Raw genomic sequence first — 19376 nt, forward strand, 5'->3', positions numbered from 1 at the left:
TGAATAAGGTACTCAAGAAATACTCAAGAGGACCAGCTGTCCCTTTTGTTTCAATGATTATATTTGAGAATCATTTTTGTGGAAATGATGCAGTATATAAAAAAGGAGATAGAAACTTACTATAGCTAAATGTCACTCTACTTCATCCGTCCCTGCACATTGCAGATGAGATATGTGAGGGTTTACCTCTAAATAATAAACATTCACCCCAATTCATCACCTGAGCCCGTGTTCGATAGGATCCCAATCTGCTCAGATGATTTTAACAGGACTGATGTTCAATCCTTTGCATATACATGATACACAATTTTTCCCTATTTTTCCCCATCTGTAAAACCCTTTGGGGATTTAATTTCCATATCAATATGAGCGTAACTCATGTACATGTACTGTCTTGAAGAATTAAGACCCAGATGGGACGTGCCGAGTTGTTCGTAAATAAATACGCTGACAAATGCAGCTCAGGGGACGGTCCCTATGACCTACCAAATGTTCTGAGTATCCTGGACTTGTTATAAAAAAAGAAGACGAAAAAAAAGACGAGTGGTAACAGGGCACAGTCAATTCAGTCTTTCTAGGGCATGAATGACAGGAGGGGGTGTCATTTATCTACAAGGGTAGGGGCTAATTTCTCTCCTGCACAAACACAGTCTCCTGCGGACACAGTCCTGCTTCCTGCAGTGTGATGTCATAGTCCAAGTGAGCGAGTCTTCGGCGAGGGAAGTTGGTGACAAGTTCGAAGCGTTCATTGGGGAATCCCTTAGACTGAACGTGTCTCACCAGTGCCTACTACTACAAAAGATGACAAGAAAATAAAGATGACAGATTACTAACTTCAACTGAAAAAACATTCAAAACATCAAAATCCAGAACCTGCGTCAGAATTTAGACATTTAAAACCGTTTTCTGTATTAGATGCAATTCTTTTCTTAAATCTTCTTTAATTTTTTTTTTTTTTTTTTTTAACAGAAATAAGGTTTTCATAAATTGGTAGGGGCTGAGCACATGTGACCCAGACCACAAAACACAAAAAGTAGCACAGGTATATTTGTAGAAACAGCCAACAATACATTGTATGGGTCAAAATGATCGATTTTTTTTTTATGCCAAAAATCATTAGGATATTGAGTAAAGATCATGTTCCATGAAAATATTTATTAAATTTCCTACCACAAATATATCAAAACTTAATTTTTGATTAGTAATATACATTGCTAAGAATTTCATTTGGACAACTTTAAAGGTGATTTTCTCAATATTTTGATTTTTTTTGATTTTTTGGTTTGGGTCGCTTTAACGTGCATTTGGGAACACAAAATGCACCAACCATCTTCTCATACTTGTTATGCGACACACTGATCAACAACAGAGAAGCTTTAATGGCTCCCTGCGATTTTCCCAAATTCTTAAATATTAACCCTTGTGCATCAATAAAAAAAAAAGTTACACATAGTGGACAAAAATGTCTATGTTAAAAAAAACTGTCATAAAAATTTGAAGCTTAGGGGCACAGGCTTAAGTTTGTTCTCATTTTAAAGAAGACTCATGGCAGATTGCTGATGAAGTGGAAAAAGTTTAAAAAGTGAAATAAAAAAAAGCTATAGAGGTTTAAGTTTATGAGTTTATATTTTAGATAAAATATAAACTCTAAACCTGCTAGAAAATCAAAGCCATACATCTAAACAAGCTGTGAATCTAAACAAGATTTTGTTTAGATGCAGTACCAAATTTCCCCCACAACATGCCAGCAAAACTCCGCTGGTGCACACAAGCAGAAAAAAGGATAAAAGCGATTATCTGCTTTATTGGCCAAATCTGAAAAAAAGGGCAGCATCTGGTAAAAAAAAAAAAAAAAGGTAAAAAATTAAATTTTGAAGCCTTGCCTACAGAATGAAAGGTTATTAACAAAAATTGCATCATTGTACAGTTGAATGGCACTGTGATTAAAAATAGCAGTTTTAATGGGTTTCATTGGGGACACTTTTGTCAAAAAAGGTGCAGTGTGTAACAGTTTTTTGTACCTAATGCAAAATAGATTTATTAAAGGAAATGGAGGTGAAATAGTAAAATTCCAATAATAAATACACACCTGTGCCAAAATGTATGCAGCTTGCAATAACACGGGTGAAATTATCACAAAAAACAAGACTGAAAAAGACAAAAATGTCCAAAAGGTTGCACAAGGGTTAAATATTAGTATTTATCAGCTGTAATCACAATGATTATATTATTTTAAATACTTATTTTTAAAATGTCAGTAAAGTAGAACAATAGTGATGCTTCTTATTTTGAATTTGTAAAATTAATTTTAAAATCCAAATTACAAAAAAAAAAAAAAAAAAAAAAAAAAAAAAAATTACATTTTTCCTAAATTGTAGAGCCTTAAAGCACAGTATTGTATTATTAAGTATAATACCACAAATAATTCTAGATACATTGTCCGAACTTCAGTTTTTAGAAATTTGCGATCTAGGTTCTTAACTTCTTTTGAATCAACCAGTTAAAATCATTGTTTTTTTGACAACAGGCAGTGCTTGAGAACAAGTAGAAATACCCTGATACACCAAAGCAACACTGCACAACTTTGGCTTTGGTTTCCATCCAAAGTTCCATCCAAAATTTTACTAATGTGCAAAAATTGGAATATCGCATAAAACATTTGCGAATAAGCACCGTTTCTAACAAAATTGTCACATCCTGATAAACTGATACTATATATTATTAAGAAAAGTAGGAGAAACCACTGAATATAGTAATTTTCATATAAATTACTTGCGCCTCAGAGCGAGCAGGCGAAACACAATAAATGTGATCATTTCTTTCGGAGGTAGATGCCTGCTGTTTGGGAACGCAGCCATATAAGACAGTTCTGGGAGGCAATTATACAGAAATACTTGGACGACAGACTTTGCTCCGGCATTTCAGAATGATCATAACAACATTTCAGATGCTGTGGAATGAGATCAGTCCACCGGTTAAATGGGTTTTGCCATCCCATAGCACAAAGTCACATGACTTCTTTGATGCATATGGAGGAATTCATTCAGCAAATGCGTTTCCATCTCCCATTATTCGCATTAACCCTTTTTCGCACAAGTCAAAACCCACCTCAAGCAAGCGTAAAAACTTTTTCGAATTAAGGGATTTTTATTCAAAATGTGGCGTTTCCATCACTTGTTTAGTGCTCAATTTTTGTATAGCTGTTCACATTTTTGTTTTAAATGTGGCCAATATCAGATTTCCAGTGTGAACAGATCATGGTTCTGAACTGATATGTGCAAAATAACAGTAAGAACAGGATTGCCAGGTTTTCGCAACAAAATCCACCCAAATGCTTTTGAAAACTTTCCAGGCGTAAATACCGCGGTCAGATCACTTCAATCCATGGAGTTGAAAAACAAATCGAAATTGAAAAGATCAGATTCCACGCGGTTTGTGCTGTTCACACTCATAACAAAAACAGATCTGAGTCACATGTGGGGGAAAAACAAAACAAAATTAAATAAAAAAAAAACATTTTGGCCTACATTTCCCTGCAGTGTAAAAGTGGCCTTTGTGTCTGATATTCACTTTGTCATGAAAAAGAAAAAAGTACTGACAAACAGTATTTACATGTTTTAAAATCAGATTTTTGTATTCACTTTTTGATTGGCTATATTATTCTTGTGTGTTTGTTTTGTTACTTGAAAAAAGCTACTAAACTTGTTGTTCAAAGGACAAAACAGAAACTTGTTCATTATGTCAACCTGTTACCAAGTTTCATCAGTTATCATGATATGAATAATTCATACAGTCACACTATGGACTATACAGACACCTATGGACTATACAAACCATGAAACACCATACCCACCATGAGTTTAGCTTTAGCAGACAGTGCTATCTGTTCTCTCTGGCCATCTGGGTATCGCAGCATTAAGCGAGCCTTTGGACCTGTGGAAAGAGTCATTTTAGTACATTCATTAATTCTCACTGAATAATATTAGCATGTATAAATGTTCAAACCTCGCATTTAATTCTAAACCAGTATATTGTTACTCATTGCGCAGAATACAAAAGGTAAAAAAAAAAAAAAAAAAAAAAAAGGGGGGGGGGGGGTTTGAAGATCAGCAGTCTTAAACCATCTGATAGATTTCTATGAGAAACAGGCTGAAATTGAAGTCATTATTAACTGATAATCTATCGTTTCAGTGAGTTGTTAGCACACAAACTCCTTATGACTGCATGTGTTGAATGATTCTTATCTGGCTCAAAAGAATAATTAATTCACAAATAGCAGGGTTGCTGCAGGATTTTTAAGCTCAAATTTAAGACTTTTTAAGACCTTTTTTAAGACCTGCACAAATAAAATGAATACCATATGAGCAGGGTAAGGCAATGTCTATGGTTAAATATTAAACTGTAAAATGAGTGTAAACTACTGTAAAAAACGATTTACAGTTCAGATTTTTCACAAAAACAAAAGGTTTTATAAAGTGATACATTTCACATTTCTTTAAAGTGTCAATTTTTAAGTAAATAGAAAAAAGTATTCCTTTTATTAATTGAAACAATTATTATCAATAAATTATTATATTAATTTAAAAAACATACAAATACATGTTAGTGTTTAGATTTTTATGATGAATTATCTTCTAACTGATCCACCAGTTCACATTTACAGCTCTGCATGTTTGCAGGGTAAAAACATGGGTCGCTTTTCGCTTTGGTCTGAACAAAAACAACCTCAATACTATGTTCCTGCAAAACCACATTTCTGGGACCCTATTTTTTGAGACAGCGCCATCTAGCAATTCCATTTCAACAAAGAAATATCAAACAGACGCAAAGACTAGATCCATTGAAACCATTTTTTTTTTTTAATGTTTCCATCTTATTTTTTATGTAAAAGCTGACATAAACTTGAGTGTTCAAAGGGGTGTCAGCAATCTCCATTTAGCCCATTAAACTGTCCAAAACAGTTAATTGTGCTGCTGGATGTTGTAAATTAGTATTTGTATTCAAATTATTTTAAATTTATTAAAGTACTAATAAACACACTAATTTGTACAGCAATTGTTTTACTGTTTACTTCACTTTGTTAAGTGGGTATATTCCAGACTTCAGTTCATTAGTTGTTAAGCTAATGAACTGAAGTCTAGAATATATTGAAATAAATTAGGCTAAATATTTCAGGGGTAAGTTTAGGATTAGGACAATAATTAAGTGTATACAATTAAACAACTAAATTCAGTATTTTCTTAAAAATAATAATATACAGAATTGAATAGCTACTGCTATAAATAGTATGAGCTGTTAATGCATACATAATACAAATAAATAAATACAATAAAATAAAATAAAAATAAATAATTGTAAAAAAATTACAGGGTCCTAAAAATGCGGTTCTGAAACTACAGCCTCCTGTACTGTAAGAATACCCTACTCAAAACAACAGGCATACTGAAAATGCACATTCAATCTCTGCCAGCAGATGGCGCATTCGGAACTGCAGACATGTGTTTCCCCGGTAACCGCAGTACACAAAGCAGCAGCACCGGACTTTGAACGCGCAGCGCTCATGTTTATTTAACGAAATCACAGCCTTTTGAAGTTTAATCGTGACAATAAGCTGTATCGCAATTCTGGTCTTGCCGTGCCTAAAATTTAAGACCTCTTAATCATAATTAAGACTTTCTTGTACAATTTAAGACTTTTTATGACCTTAAATTTGATATACTAAATTTAAGACTTTTTAAGGACCCGCGGGAACCCTGAAATAGGTTTTCATTTGATTCTAACTCCATCTGGTCAGAATGAATCTCAAATTAACAGCTATTTGGAGGAGTAGATTAACAGAATTTCAGTCAGTTTCTCACACAAAGATGCTGTTTCACTTCAGATGAGTTGTAATGTAATCCACAAGTCATTTGGATTACATCTGTTTTTTATATAGCTATTTTGGACTTTGACAGAAAATGTCACTATGAACTACAGTTGCATTCGAAATTATTCAACCCCCATGACCTGCAAGACATTTTGCTGCAGAGAACAAAATTTTGTGAAAACAATTCAACAAAGGCATCAGGACACTATTAGAGAAAGTTTAATACACATTTGAGTAATCTTGAGAACGTAAGTTGATGAATAATGAAAAAAAAACAAACAAACAAACAAACATCTAATTGGCTCTAAACGTTCATGTTCAAAATTATTCAACCCCCAAAAGTAAATTTTGGTGCAGAATATTTTATTCTTTGAAACCACAAATAAACGCTGCTTGGAAGTGCTTAGAAGCTTCTGTCACCTGTCTACTGCAATCTTGGCTCATCCTTGCCTGAAAAAGTTTCCAGATCACTGATAATCTTTGTTTTCCACTGCTTTCTTTAAATTCAACCAAATATTTTCAGTGAGAATTAAATCTGAATTAAATTGGATGTATACTTTGGGATAACTGTTCTGCAGGAAAGTCCACTGATCATTAGCTTCAGTCTTTGAAATATCAGGCAGTTTTGGAAAGAATTGTGATGCCTTTAGTGCAAAGAATCCATGATATCCTTCATACGTTCATATTTTCCACTTCCTGCTTCATTAAAACAACCCCATAACAGGACTGTTCCACCTCCATGTTTGACCAAGGAGATGGTGTGCTTCTGCTTATAAGCTTTTTTTGCACCTTTTTTATCATTTTGTAACATTTTAGTTACATCACTAGTTTAGTTACATCACTCCATAAAACATGTTCAAATCCACCTTTTTGTTCTTCTTCAAGAATGGCATTCGACAAGATGCTTCAACATGAAGGCCATACAGGTGCATCTCAAAAAATTAGAATGTCGTGAAAAAGTTGATGATCGTGATGATTTTGTCTCACATTTAACAAAAACCCAACAAATTAGAATACTTCATAAAACCAATTAAAAAAAAAAAAAGTGAATTTAGTGAATTGTTGGCCTTCTGGAAAGTATGTTCATTTACTGTATATGTACTCAGTACTTGGTAGGGGCTTCTTTTGCTTTAATTACTGCCTCAATTCGGCATGGTGATCAGACTGTGGCACTGCTGAGGTGGTACTGGTAGCCCAGGTTTCTTTGACAGTGGCCTTCAGCTCATCTGCATTTTTTTGTTTCTCATTTTTCTCTTGACAATACCCCATATATTCTCTATGGAGTTCAGGTCTGGTGAGTTTACTGGCCAGTCAAGCACACCAACACCATGGTCATTTAATCAACTTTTGGTGCTTTTGGCAGTGTGGGCAGGTGCCAAATCCTGCTGGAAAATGAAATCAGCATCTTTAAAAAGCTGGTCAGCAGAAGGAAGCATGAAGTGCTCTATAATTTCTTGGTAAACGGGTCCAGTGACTGGTTTTAAAAAAACACAGTGGACCAACACCAGCAGATGACAATGCACCCCAAATCATCACACACTGTGGAAACTTAACACTGGACTTCAAGAAACTTGGGCTATGAGCTTCTCCACCTTTCCTCCAGACTCTAGGACGTTGGTTTCCAAATGAAATACAAAACTTGCTCTAATCTGAAAAGAGGACTTTGGACCACTGGGCAACAGTCCATTTCTTCTTCTCCTTAGCCCAGGTAAGACGTCTCTGATGTTGTGTGTGGTTCAGGAGTGGCTTAACAAGAGGAATACGAGAACTGTAGCCAAATTCCTTGACACGTCTGTGTGTGGTGGCTCTTGAAGCCTTGACCCCAGCCTCAGTCCATTCCGTGTGAAGTTCACCCAAATTCTTGAATCAATTTTGCTTGACACGCCTCTAAAGGCTGCAGTTCTCTCGGTTGGTTGTGCATCTTTTTCTTCCACACTTTTTCCTTACACTCAACTTTCTGTTAACATGCTTGGATACAGCACTCTGTGAACAGCCAGCTTCTTTGGCAATGAATGTTTGTGGATTACCCTCCTTGTGAAGGGTGTCAATCACCCTTCTGGACCAGAAGACTGAAAGACCATTTTGAAGGCTCAGGAAACCTTTGCAGGTGTTTGGAGTTAATTAGTTGATTGGCATGTCACCATATTCTGATTTGTTGATGGTGAATTGGTGGGTTTTTGTTAAATGTGAGCCAAAATCATCACAATTAAAAGAACCAAAGACATAAACTACTTCAGTCTGTGTGAACTGAATTTATTTATGCACAGGTTTCACAATGAAATAAATGAACTTTTCCACGACATTCTAATTTATTGAGATGCACCTGTACTTGTCAGGTGTTCTTCTTATACACTGCATTGAAATGTTTTTCCTCCTTTTGTCGGGTCATCTTGCATGTCTTTGGCTGTACATTGCAGGTTTTTCTCAGTTTGCTCAGTTTTTCAAGTAGCGTTAGACTTTCTAATATAATAAAACTCTTTCTTCTCTATAGCTTTTGTGAGAGCTCTGTTGACTACCATATTTGCTATTCAACTTCAGCACATGCGTGGGCTAAATGTATGTTAGTGTAACACCCCAAGCTAATTCTGTTTTTTTTAATAGAGATTCTAAAGGCTTAATTGTGTTTGAAGACAATTTTGTTGTTCCCTACCATTAAAATAAGTGACTTAAAACAGCAATGTTGGGTTGAATAAGTATGACACAGCTGAGTTATTAAAAAAAATCCTATAACTTAGAAACATTACATTATATAATGATATTATCACTTTTAATATGCCAGTAAACTGTTGTAGATGCAATTTTTATAAACTCCTGGATCTTCAGAAAAGCTTATATTTGTAAAGTACTGCAGTCTCTGGTGGGCTGAATAATTTTGAATGCAACTGTATTTGAAGATTGTGCAATAATTATAATGCCAATCACATTTGGAACATGAGGGTGACCAAATAACGAGCATGTCTGATGTGAACTACCCCTTTAGACAACTGACATGCATATGAAATGGCACATACCGTTGTCGTCTTGATCTGCTGTGCTGGTGCCGGCAGGTTCTGAGGGCTGGTGTGATGTGGATCTGTGGTTTTCTCCCAGCCGCCGTTGGGACTCTGTTTGTCCTGTCTGACTGTGACTGAGCCCAACCGGCTCTAGGTGGTTCTTCTTACTCTCCTCTTTCCTGTGGCATAACTCTTTGTGTGGGGATTTCCTGTGATGGGCTGGGCTGTCCGGCCTGGTAGGAGGAGCTACCTCTGCAGAGACGTGTCCATCTAAAGAATCCTCCCCTCCACCGGCCTCATTATCTGAGCCATCCACTGAGATCAGGCCTTCACTGTCAGAGAAAGGTTCGGCTTCTGAATCATCATCTGAGCGTGACTCTGCCTTGTCCTGGGTGGACTCGTAGTGTGTTTCTTGAAGAGAGGCCCGGATAGCGGCTTCTAACTGACTGTCCTCACTGGCATCTATCAAACTCTCCTGTACAGACGGATAAAACACTGCGATGTAAAGCAAAAGACACATAACTACTTTTTCAGGAACCTCCAGGATCTTAAAGGTGAACACTTACAGAACGAGCCCGCTTGGCCGGAGGTTGACTGGACTGCCCATCTAGCTGCCCGTGCTCTGTTAAGAAGCCTGTGACCTGATCCAGGAACGAGGACACATCTAACTGGTTCCACTCAACCATCTTTTGTCCTGTATTTGTCAGAGAAAAAAAAAGGCTTAAATAACTTTAACCATTTCTTTTAACCCTGATAATGCATAAAGATTTTTTTCAAGCTAATGAAATAGTCATAACTTAACAATTTTGAAACCATACTGTACCTGATGAATAGCTTCATTATTGAGCGAATGTACATCTTGTTATTGCCATGTTTTACTAGTATTACTACTTTCTTAATTAAAAAAAGAAATTCTGTATTATATTTGAATATATATAACCTATAGCAGTGTAACCCATTAAACACCATTTACATCCAGATCTATGAGAAAATTTATTTGATTATATTGTTGTTTTATAAGAATTTATAAGAACATAAATGACAAGCACCAATATTAATTCCTTTAAATGAAATCAATGAATTTCATTTAAAAAAAAAAGTACAAAATAAGTGTGCCATGTTTTTAGTAATGTACTCTCTGAATTTATGTTAGTTTCATATAGTTTAAATATTTTTTTCTCACTCCTATTTTCAAGACATTTAAATTTAATGATGTGAATGATTTTAATGTAAATGCTATGTAAAAAAATAAATAAATAAATAAAATGTTTTTTTTAATATCTTTTTCCAAGGTAAAAAAAAAAAAAAAAATCATTCATAAATATTGTTTTACACTTGCTTTGACATAAAAATATATATATTTTTATACATTTATTCATTTTGTTAGCCATTTTTTCAAGATGTATTTAACGACGCGAATGAATTTAAGGTAAATGGCATGTAAAAACAAAAAAAAATAAAAAAAGAAAGAAAGAAAACATAATACATTTTTTTAAAAAGTATTAAAATACCTTTTTCCAAAATTAAAACAAAACATTCATAAATATTGTTTTACAACCTCAACTTGCACTGACATAAAAACATGTATCTTGTTAAAAATGGTAATAAACAACTTCATCACTGCTTTGTGTCTCTCTCACCTGTACGAGGGTCCAAGATAGAAATATAGGGGAACTTGTTAAGCTTGTAAAACTGAATGTACCTCTGACCTTCCTCACTGTCATGGTACACCTATAAGCAAAAACAAATTACATAACTCAAAAGCTCACATTCACAATTCAAGTAATGTCATGGTAGACAAAAAGACAGAAGACATTTATGTCTGTGTAAATGTACCTGCCAGAATATGAAGTGTTCTCTGATGATGTTTTTCACAGCATCATTGCTCCACACGTCTCGGTTTAGACACTGACAGGCAAAATCCTGGACATTCTGAATGTTGATCATCAGCCATTTGTTCTCAAGCTGACCGGAGTCTTTCGCCTAAAGCGACAAAATACACAATGTGGGAAAGTGTTAAATCACATAGTGGGAGATAACAGCTTGACTTACAGGAATATTCAGAATGTAATACTCTGAAAGCATTAAAAAAAGCTCGTATTTTAGCTGAAGTGCTTAAATTGTTTTGTCTCTAACATAAACACAGTCCAGGATTCTATGAAACCGACATTTCTATGAAACTCTATGAAATGTTATATGATTTTGAAATATCAGCAATATCAGCAATATCAGCATTGCTCTGGAATATTATCTGGTATCTTCAGTAACACTTTCACTAACTAAGAGTTTTTCCTGAACACACTCCTTATTTACTGACTATTAATAGTTCGTAAATTAGCTGTTAAGTTTAGGTATGGGGTAAGATTAAGGGATCTAAAACATGATCATGCAGAATAAGGCATTAATATGTGCTTTATAAGTACTAATAAACAATATGCTAATATGCTAATAATAAGTATTCTAATAAGCAACTGATTAAAAGTGAGAATTTGTCCTTAAAATAAAGTATTATCGCATTTTCAAACTAAATTAATTAAATAAATTAATTACATTTTACTTGAATAAAGTTTTACTTTCAGATAAAAAAAGATAACCTATTTTTTATTCTGCAATGATTCATCAATAGAAGTGCATATTCATGTTTAAAAAACAATTTAGTCCCAAAGTGTGTATGAGATATGAGAAAGAGGCTAAATATATTTTACAAAATATTTTTGAGACAAATCTAATTTATAGATGCAAAAAAATTGATACTTAGGTCGAAATAAATAAATAAACAAACAAGCAACCCAATAAATAAATAAATAAATAAATAAATAAAGTTTATGCTAATAGTCTTGGCGATATGGCTAAAAATATAAATAAAAATAACAATAAAATAAAAATTATCACTTTAAATATTTTCGATATCAGTCTGTATTTTAATTTCGTCCAGCATTTTTGTACAATTGAACACTTTCCAAAAATGACTGTATGATTTTGAGATCCATCTTTTCACACTGAGGACAACTGAGGGACTCATATGCAGCTATTCCAGAAGGTTCAAATGCTCACTGATGCCTTAAGCTGGGTACACACCACAAGATAATCAGGCTGATTTTGGGCCAATCTTGGTGGTTCTAAAGATTATCCTGTGTCGTGAGGTATGTTAAGAGTGACTGAATCTGGTCGGAAGACCGTCGGAAGCGCTCCGATCGCGAATCGTAAATGTTCAACATGTTGAATATTTACGATCAGAAATCCTGATGTGTGGGGGGAACCTCAAGGACAAATGCGCGGATTATCACATGAAATAAAAACAATATCCAATCAGAAAGCGAGCTGACAGAAGACGGAAGCATAACAAACACAGTCATGGCTAAAGGATTTGGACAGCAGAGATTAACCCTTTTTTTTTCTCCCGTGAATTTTCTGTCAAAATCATTCCAAACACTATTATCGTAATTTCCTCCTGCCTGTCGTCCACCATGTTTATTCTCAAGTCTTTTTTTTTAACAAGAGGAAATTACATGTATATGACAAACTTTATACATGATATAAACAATAAACATTACACATGATATAAACAAGTATACGCTAGAGGGGAGGTATTCAAATACAAGTTTTTATATAAAAATGTTAAAGCATTTACAAACTTTCACCTTTGTAACTGCTTTTTGTTTTATGGAAAATTGTATAGTATCAATATAATGCTCCATTTCCTTCCTAAAAGAAAAAAAAAAAATTCACGGGAGAACTTACATTTGTGAATATGAAATTTTGCATGAAAAAAAAAAGATTTATCATGTAGACGTAACTGTGCTTTTCTTTGCTATTCTGCAGAGAATAAATAATACAATACATATTTCCATAACAAAACAAAAAGATTACATAATTCTAAATAATACATATACCCACAACAAAACAAAATGATTATCAATATTTTGTATAATATTAATAATTAAAAAAAAATGGCAATATTTGGCAATGCCAAAATAAATGTACAACTGTTTTAGGGCAAGATACATAAAAGGAGCAACTAAATCAATATAAGATTTAAATTTTACAAAATAATATTTTGCTGGGTAAATCCTGTGCGTAATTTCGAATGATACTTCCTTAACCTTGTTTTTATTAAAATTAAATATTGATTAGATATTAACCAAACCTTTTTCCAAACAATATTGTCTGTCAATTGATTCCAATATGAATAAACATAAGGCAAAGACAAACTCTCATTGAAATAAAGCTCTTATAGAACTGTTGTGTGATGTTTATTCTCAAGTCTCGAGAGATTTTGCAAGATTTCTGGTGTTTACAGTCGGGACTCCGTTTGAAAATCTGTTGGTGTGTTGTGTGCTGTCTTTGTCAAATCGTGGCACACAACACACTATAGGAGCCAAATGGTTAAATCTAAGATTTTTGTCCTCATGTTTGTGGTATCTCACATTTTGAAGATCTTCCAAGATTTTAAAAATCTTTTAGCGTGAACCCCGCATTAGAAGGAAAACCATGCATTAAGAGCTGGGGTGTGAAAGCATCTGAACAGAATGGAGATATGCCTAAATAACATATTTTTTCATTTAGTACTGCCCTTCAGAGGCTACAGAAGATACTTACATGTTTTCCAGAAGACAAAATAAGTTAAATTTACTTTGATCTTCAAATTAAAACATTTTTACCCCCTGGCTCTTAATGCATTGTTTTTTTTACTTTTTGCGCATCAGTGAGCATTTAAACCTTCTGTAACAGTTGCATACGAATCCCTCAGTTGTCCTCGGTGTGAAAAAATGGATGTCAAAATCATACAGTCATTGTTGGAAAATACCACAAAAATGCCAGAAAACCAAAGAATTTGTGGAACCTGAAGGATTTTTCTGAAGAACAGCAGGCAGTTTAACTGTTCAGAACAAACAAGGGACTCATGAACAACTATCACTAAACAAAAAAAAACAGCTGTGGATCATTCAGGTAACAACATGGTATTAATAATCAAGGGGACGTAAACTTTTGAACCGGGTCATTTTTATAAATTCAGCTATAATTTTCTTTTGTGGACTATATGTAATCATAATTTATGTGAAATATCTTATTCAGGTCAGTAATAAATAAACAATAAAACGCATTTTGTGTGATCTTATTTTGGTAAAAATTAACATTTTGCAGATTCTGAATGGGGGGGGGGTTGGGGTCTAAACTTTTGACCTCAACTGTAAAGCCTTCTGACTGTATTGTTGCTTACAGTGTCTCTGTTTTTACAAACTGCAAGATGTTTTCAAATTAGCTTTTGCAGTTGGCGCCGACAGCCTTGTGGGCAGTGCGCCGACATACAGCGCCTTCGCACTAGGGGCGTCCCGTGTTCGAATCCCGACTCGAGGACCTTTCCCGATCCCGCCCCCCTCTTTCTCTCCCACTTCGCTTCCTGTCATATCTGATCTGTCCTATACGATAAGGCAAAAACGCCAAAAAATGAATCTTAAAATTAGCTTTTGCAGTAAGTAAGAGCGTATCAGTCAGATGCTGTCAAAAGGCTGCACAAGGAACATTCCTTTAAGAACTCATGCCACCTGGCTTGATTTCTGTTCTTATGTAAGGCTCATCACAACCTGAACCTGTGTTTGGACACTCCCTGATTTGCAGGGCTTGACTTGTTTTTGGCCAGGAACAAAACACATAATTACGCTGACAATGTTTGTACTTAATGACACAGAGGACAGAAGTGCATGAATTAGCCGATCACTGGATGCGTTACTGGTAATACTAATGGGTTTGCTAACGCAGTTGTAGAGCTTACCGTCTCAAAGCTGCCTTTGTGCATGAGTTCAATGGGGGGACGGAACAGATCGGCTAGAGTGCTCAGCTTCTTGTCCATTGCACTTCCGTTTCTCAACTCCTGCTCCTGTCGCACTAAGGATTCACATCACAACAGCAGGGTTTCAGAGAAAGCTCTAGACCACGTGTGCCATCAGGATGCCTCACATGCACTTACTGGTTTCAGTCTGAAAATCCCGAAATCCATCAAAGATTGATCGTGCTGGTCTACGCCTCTTTGGTACTGTGACAGAGAGATATCATTAGTTTATGTAAACAGGACAGGTTAAATCAGGGTGTAGCAAATGGGGGTTCATGAGCTGATGAAAACATATAAATGCATTGTGAAATTATTGGTGTAGTTTAAATATTTATTTCACACCTAAGGAGCTCATGTGCCAAAAAGACCTGGGTTACCCACATAAAATGTATAAATAGAAACTGTAATACCTCCAAACAAGGGCTCTGGCTCCACCAGAATGTCTTGCTTCTGAGGAATGGGTGCTCGCACATCATCTCTGCCAGAGGGGAGGACACAACATTCAATCTCAAAGCACGGAGCATGCAATGACTTAAAAAAAAAAACAAAAAAACAATATAGCTGCTAAGAGAGAGACTGAGAGCCTTTGGTGTGTGTTATGAAGTCACTCACTCTACAGGGGGGGTGCCTGCTGCTGGACGCCCCAGCTGAACTGGCGCTTGTGCTGGGTTCCTCTGCGATGCCCCCTCCATCTAGAAACATGGTGACGGCCATCTCTAGGTTATTGTTACATGCTTCCAACATATGCTTCCCTACACTCTCTGTGGCTCCTGTAAAGAAACATACACATGCAAAGCTATTAACAGCATATAAAAGAAAAAAAGACAGCAGATGCACTTCAAGAGATGAGTTTGCAACAGGAAATATCTAACTGGTACTGCACTTGCAAATTTCTTCAAATAACAGTGTGAGGCACTAAATAAGAAGGATTTTCTTTGATTATATAATGACATCATATGTTTTAAACACAGTGCTGTTTCTTTTTTTTCTGTTCAGCTTCAAAAACACCTTTGTGACCCATCTAGTGAAAAAGCTCAAGTCCAAAAAAATATTGCATTTTTTCCTGCAATGTACACTACCAGTCAGATTTTTAATGTTTTTTAAAGAATTCTCTTCTGCCCACCAAGACTGCATTTATTTGATCCAAAAGACAGCATAAGCAGTAATACTGTGAAATATTTTTATTTTTAATTTAAAATAACTGCTTTCTATTTGAATACATTTTAAATATTGATTCCTGTGATCAAACCTACATTTTCAGCATCATTACTCCAGTCTTCAGTGTCACATGATCTTTCAGAAATCATTCTATGCAAATCTGCTATTTATTATTATTATTGTTGTTGTTCTTAGCGGTATTTAAAACAATTTCAAAGTACATTTCTTCAGGATTCTTTGATGAATAGAAAGATCCAAAGATCAGCATTTATCTGAAAAAAAAAAATTTTTGTAACATTATACGCTATGTCCTCATTTGTAAGTCGCTTCCCAGATAGCATATGTACATCTGCAAGGTGTCTGTTAAAGATGACTTGATCTGGAAAGCATCTGCTGTGTACAAACATCTGGCAGACGTCTGTAAGATGTCAGTTTTACATATATTCTAAATCATACACATCTTAAAGACATCTAAGAGACGTCTTTTTGACATCTGACAATAAACATCCTATAGACATATTGCAGATGAACAAACAATCTAAAAAATATGTCTGGCAGATGTATATGCAGCCGTCAAACAGACGTCTCCGTGATGTACCTGTGCTATCAGGCTTCGGATAAAAGCGTCTGCTAAATGACTAAATGTAATGTAAATGTATACCATTCAAAAGTCAGTATAGTTTTAATTTAGAAATTTGAAAAATTAATTTTATTTAGCAAGGATTCTTTAAATTGATCAAAACTGATGATAAAGACATTTATAATGTTACAAAAGATTTCTATTTCAGATAAATGCTGTTATTCTGAACTTATTCATCAAAGAAACCTGAAAAAAAAAAAAAATCTACTCTGCTGTTTTCAACATAATAATAAAAAAAATGGTTTTGAGCAGCAAATCAACATGTTAGAATGATTTCTGAAGGATCATGTGACACTGAAGACTGGAATAATGATACTAAAAATTCAGCTTTGAAAACACAGGAATAAATTACATTTTAAAATATATTCAAATAGAAAACAATTATTTTAAATAGTAAAAATATTTCAATATTTTACTGTTTTTGCTGTATCAAATAAATGCAGGCTTGGTGAGCAGGAGAGACTTCTTTAAAAAACATGAAAAATCTTACTGTTCCAAAACTTTTGACTGGTAGTGTAATACACCAGGCATAATGATGTGTGCATGTATTTGGTAGTAGTTAGGGGTTTCTGGCCTGAGAAAGATCCATGTTGTAGTTTTCATGATGCTATGCCAATAAGACTAAGATATAAGCAAAAATGTAATAATTAAGGTATTTCACAATAACTGTGGTATGGAAACCATGGTAAATACTGGTAGGCAGTCTGTATTAAGAAATAACACTGTTCAGTACTTATACAAATACCTCGTTCAAACCCTTATAGCTTTATAACTGTATGACAGTGCAGTTTTAAACAAAATGCGCTGGGAAAATCTGAAATATTACGTTATAGATGCACAGAAGCAGCCGGACTGCGTCGTTCGTTTCAGTTTTTAACACCCGCCCCTTCAGAGCGCGCATGCGCACAAGTAGCGCATCTTTCACCTTTACGAAAAAGTACCGAGCTACGAAACATGGCTTGTATTTTCTGACCAACAGAAGCGAAACTATCAAATGATACACACCATCATGCGATGCTCAAAATCATCCTTTGCATACACCTCCACTAACAGTTAAACTAAACAGTCTGAGTGCTTTAAGAACATCATGCTGGTCTGTGTATCTTTGACTTAGATGTGAGTTGTGAGAAGCATACAGAGAAACGGATAACTGATTTGAGAATCAGCCTACACAAACCGCCATGTTGTGGACTGTGGCTCACATCCACAGACACACTTGCCGAAGTTGCTAAACACACTCGCGGTGGCTGGAAACATTCAAACACATACAATCAACCTGTAGCGTTTAGATTTAGCGGGGGGAATAATAATCGCAGAGTGAAAATCCTATTGCAGCACTAATCTGTTTTGATTTGAAAGGTGTTACACATGTAGCGATGATGAAATTACAGAAGTAACGTTACAATCACATGCTCAAAGTTCAGTCTGAGAGAGTTTTACGTCCCCATCAGTACACTTTAGAAATGAGCCTACGTTAGATCGCACCCTTTCTGTTCTGATTTCTTTTCTTTTGCATGTAGAGCCACATTAAAGCAAGTGCAGATAGCAGCTAGCCGAAGCTTTCGTTAGTCTCTTTCCTTTGCATGACAGAGGGGGCAGTAATGATGATGCCCTCTTCCCTACATACAGCATTTCTAAACACCCTGTGTTTTACTCAAGCGAAATGGCCCGTGCAAAAATTCCCGCAAATGCAAAATGTCAATATTTACCAGTTATGGCTGTGAACTGTTGTATTAACCCATTAACCCCCGGGGCTGATGCGTCTCCGAGAGTCGCCATCTTGCCGCCACTGACAACAACACGACTGCACGCATGCACGGCATCGACCAATAGGATCTCTTTCTACGTCTGCCTCCGTGCGTCACCTCAATGGAACTCTGGGTAATGTAGTTCATTCGCAGTATCACCCACTTTGCGCTGAATAAACGGCTTTTTTGAGGGAAATGGACTGCATGGGTATTAATCGTCAGCATGTCTCTCATTAAACATTCATTTAAACATTCAAAACAAAAAAAAAAACGTGTTTTTGCTATATTTAGCCTACTATTTTTCTAAAGCTTCGTTTCTTCATTTGGAATGACAAAGAGGTTTTGTCTCGCTTTTTAATAGCAATATGTAATGCCATGTATTTGGAGTAGTATTTAGTAAGGACATTTTGATTTGTAATTAAGTTTAGTCAAAATACCACCATTTCCATCAAGAGAGTCATTAAGAGAGACAGTAACACCACAACACAAATCCAAAATCAAGTTCAGTTTCAAGACTACAGGGTATTTTGAAAATAATGAGACTACATTAAAATGTAGATTCTGTAAAACAGGATTAAATAAAACACCACTCTAAAAGAGTGTGACAAATGAAATTGTCAGAAATTTTGCTAAATGTATAAAATGAATTGAATGAAAAGAATGAACTCACCTGCAATGAAAATAGTCCAAACATCATCCTTTGTTCTGACACCACAGATAGAAATCTGTTCTTGAGATGTAATTAAAAATGTGTTAAAAATGTTTTATTGTTAGACTGCAAGATACCTCTTTGATGCTTGGTAGGAACATGGAAATTTTGTTACAGATGAAATCTCTTAAATTCGGTTAAATATGTATTTTTGACAGAAAAATTGCTTTCATAAATGTGCATAAATGTAATGCAAGCTCAATTTATGTTTATATACCATGCTGTTCAAAAGTTTGGGATCAGTACGTTTTTTAAAGAAGACTTATTTCGAGGATGTGTTTATTAGATTAAAAATAAAATAATAATAATAATATATATATATATATATATATATATATATATATATTTTTTTTTTTTTTTTTGTTTTTAATAGAATTTATTCCTGTGATGCAAAGCTTATTACTCCAGTATTTAGTGTCACATGATCCTTCA

At 35.0% G+C, this 19376-nt stretch overlaps 1 protein-coding gene across 2 annotated transcripts; it reads right to left on the reverse strand.

Annotated features, from left to right (window-relative positions):
- Positions 1-43: 43 nt before the first annotated feature.
- Positions 44-18306, reverse strand: ubxn7 (UBX domain protein 7). Of its 2 annotated transcripts, none has more exons than XM_051096086.1 (11): positions 18197-18306; positions 15302-15459; positions 15100-15167; positions 14828-14893; positions 14633-14745; positions 10696-10842; positions 10500-10590; positions 9426-9553; positions 8878-9334; positions 3854-3933; positions 44-786 (listed from the first exon to the last, which is right to left on the reverse strand). In XM_051096086.1, the coding sequence occupies exons 2-11, from the start codon at positions 15379-15381 to the stop codon at positions 625-627; spliced, it is 1392 nt and encodes a 463-aa protein (XP_050952043.1). In that variant the 5' UTR covers positions 15382-15459; positions 18197-18306; the 3' UTR covers positions 44-624. The 2 variants fall into 2 exon arrangements, with proteins under 2 accessions (XP_050952043.1, XP_050952052.1); XM_051096095.1 differs by having other exon boundaries at positions 15100-15165; positions 15298-15459; positions 18197-18295.
- Between the last annotated feature and the right edge of the window lie 1070 nt (positions 18307-19376).

This window comes from Labeo rohita, chromosome 2, assembly GCF_022985175.1.
Source record: "Labeo rohita strain BAU-BD-2019 chromosome 2, IGBB_LRoh.1.0, whole genome shotgun sequence".
Taxonomy (NCBI): Eukaryota; Metazoa; Chordata; class Actinopteri; order Cypriniformes; family Cyprinidae; genus Labeo; species Labeo rohita.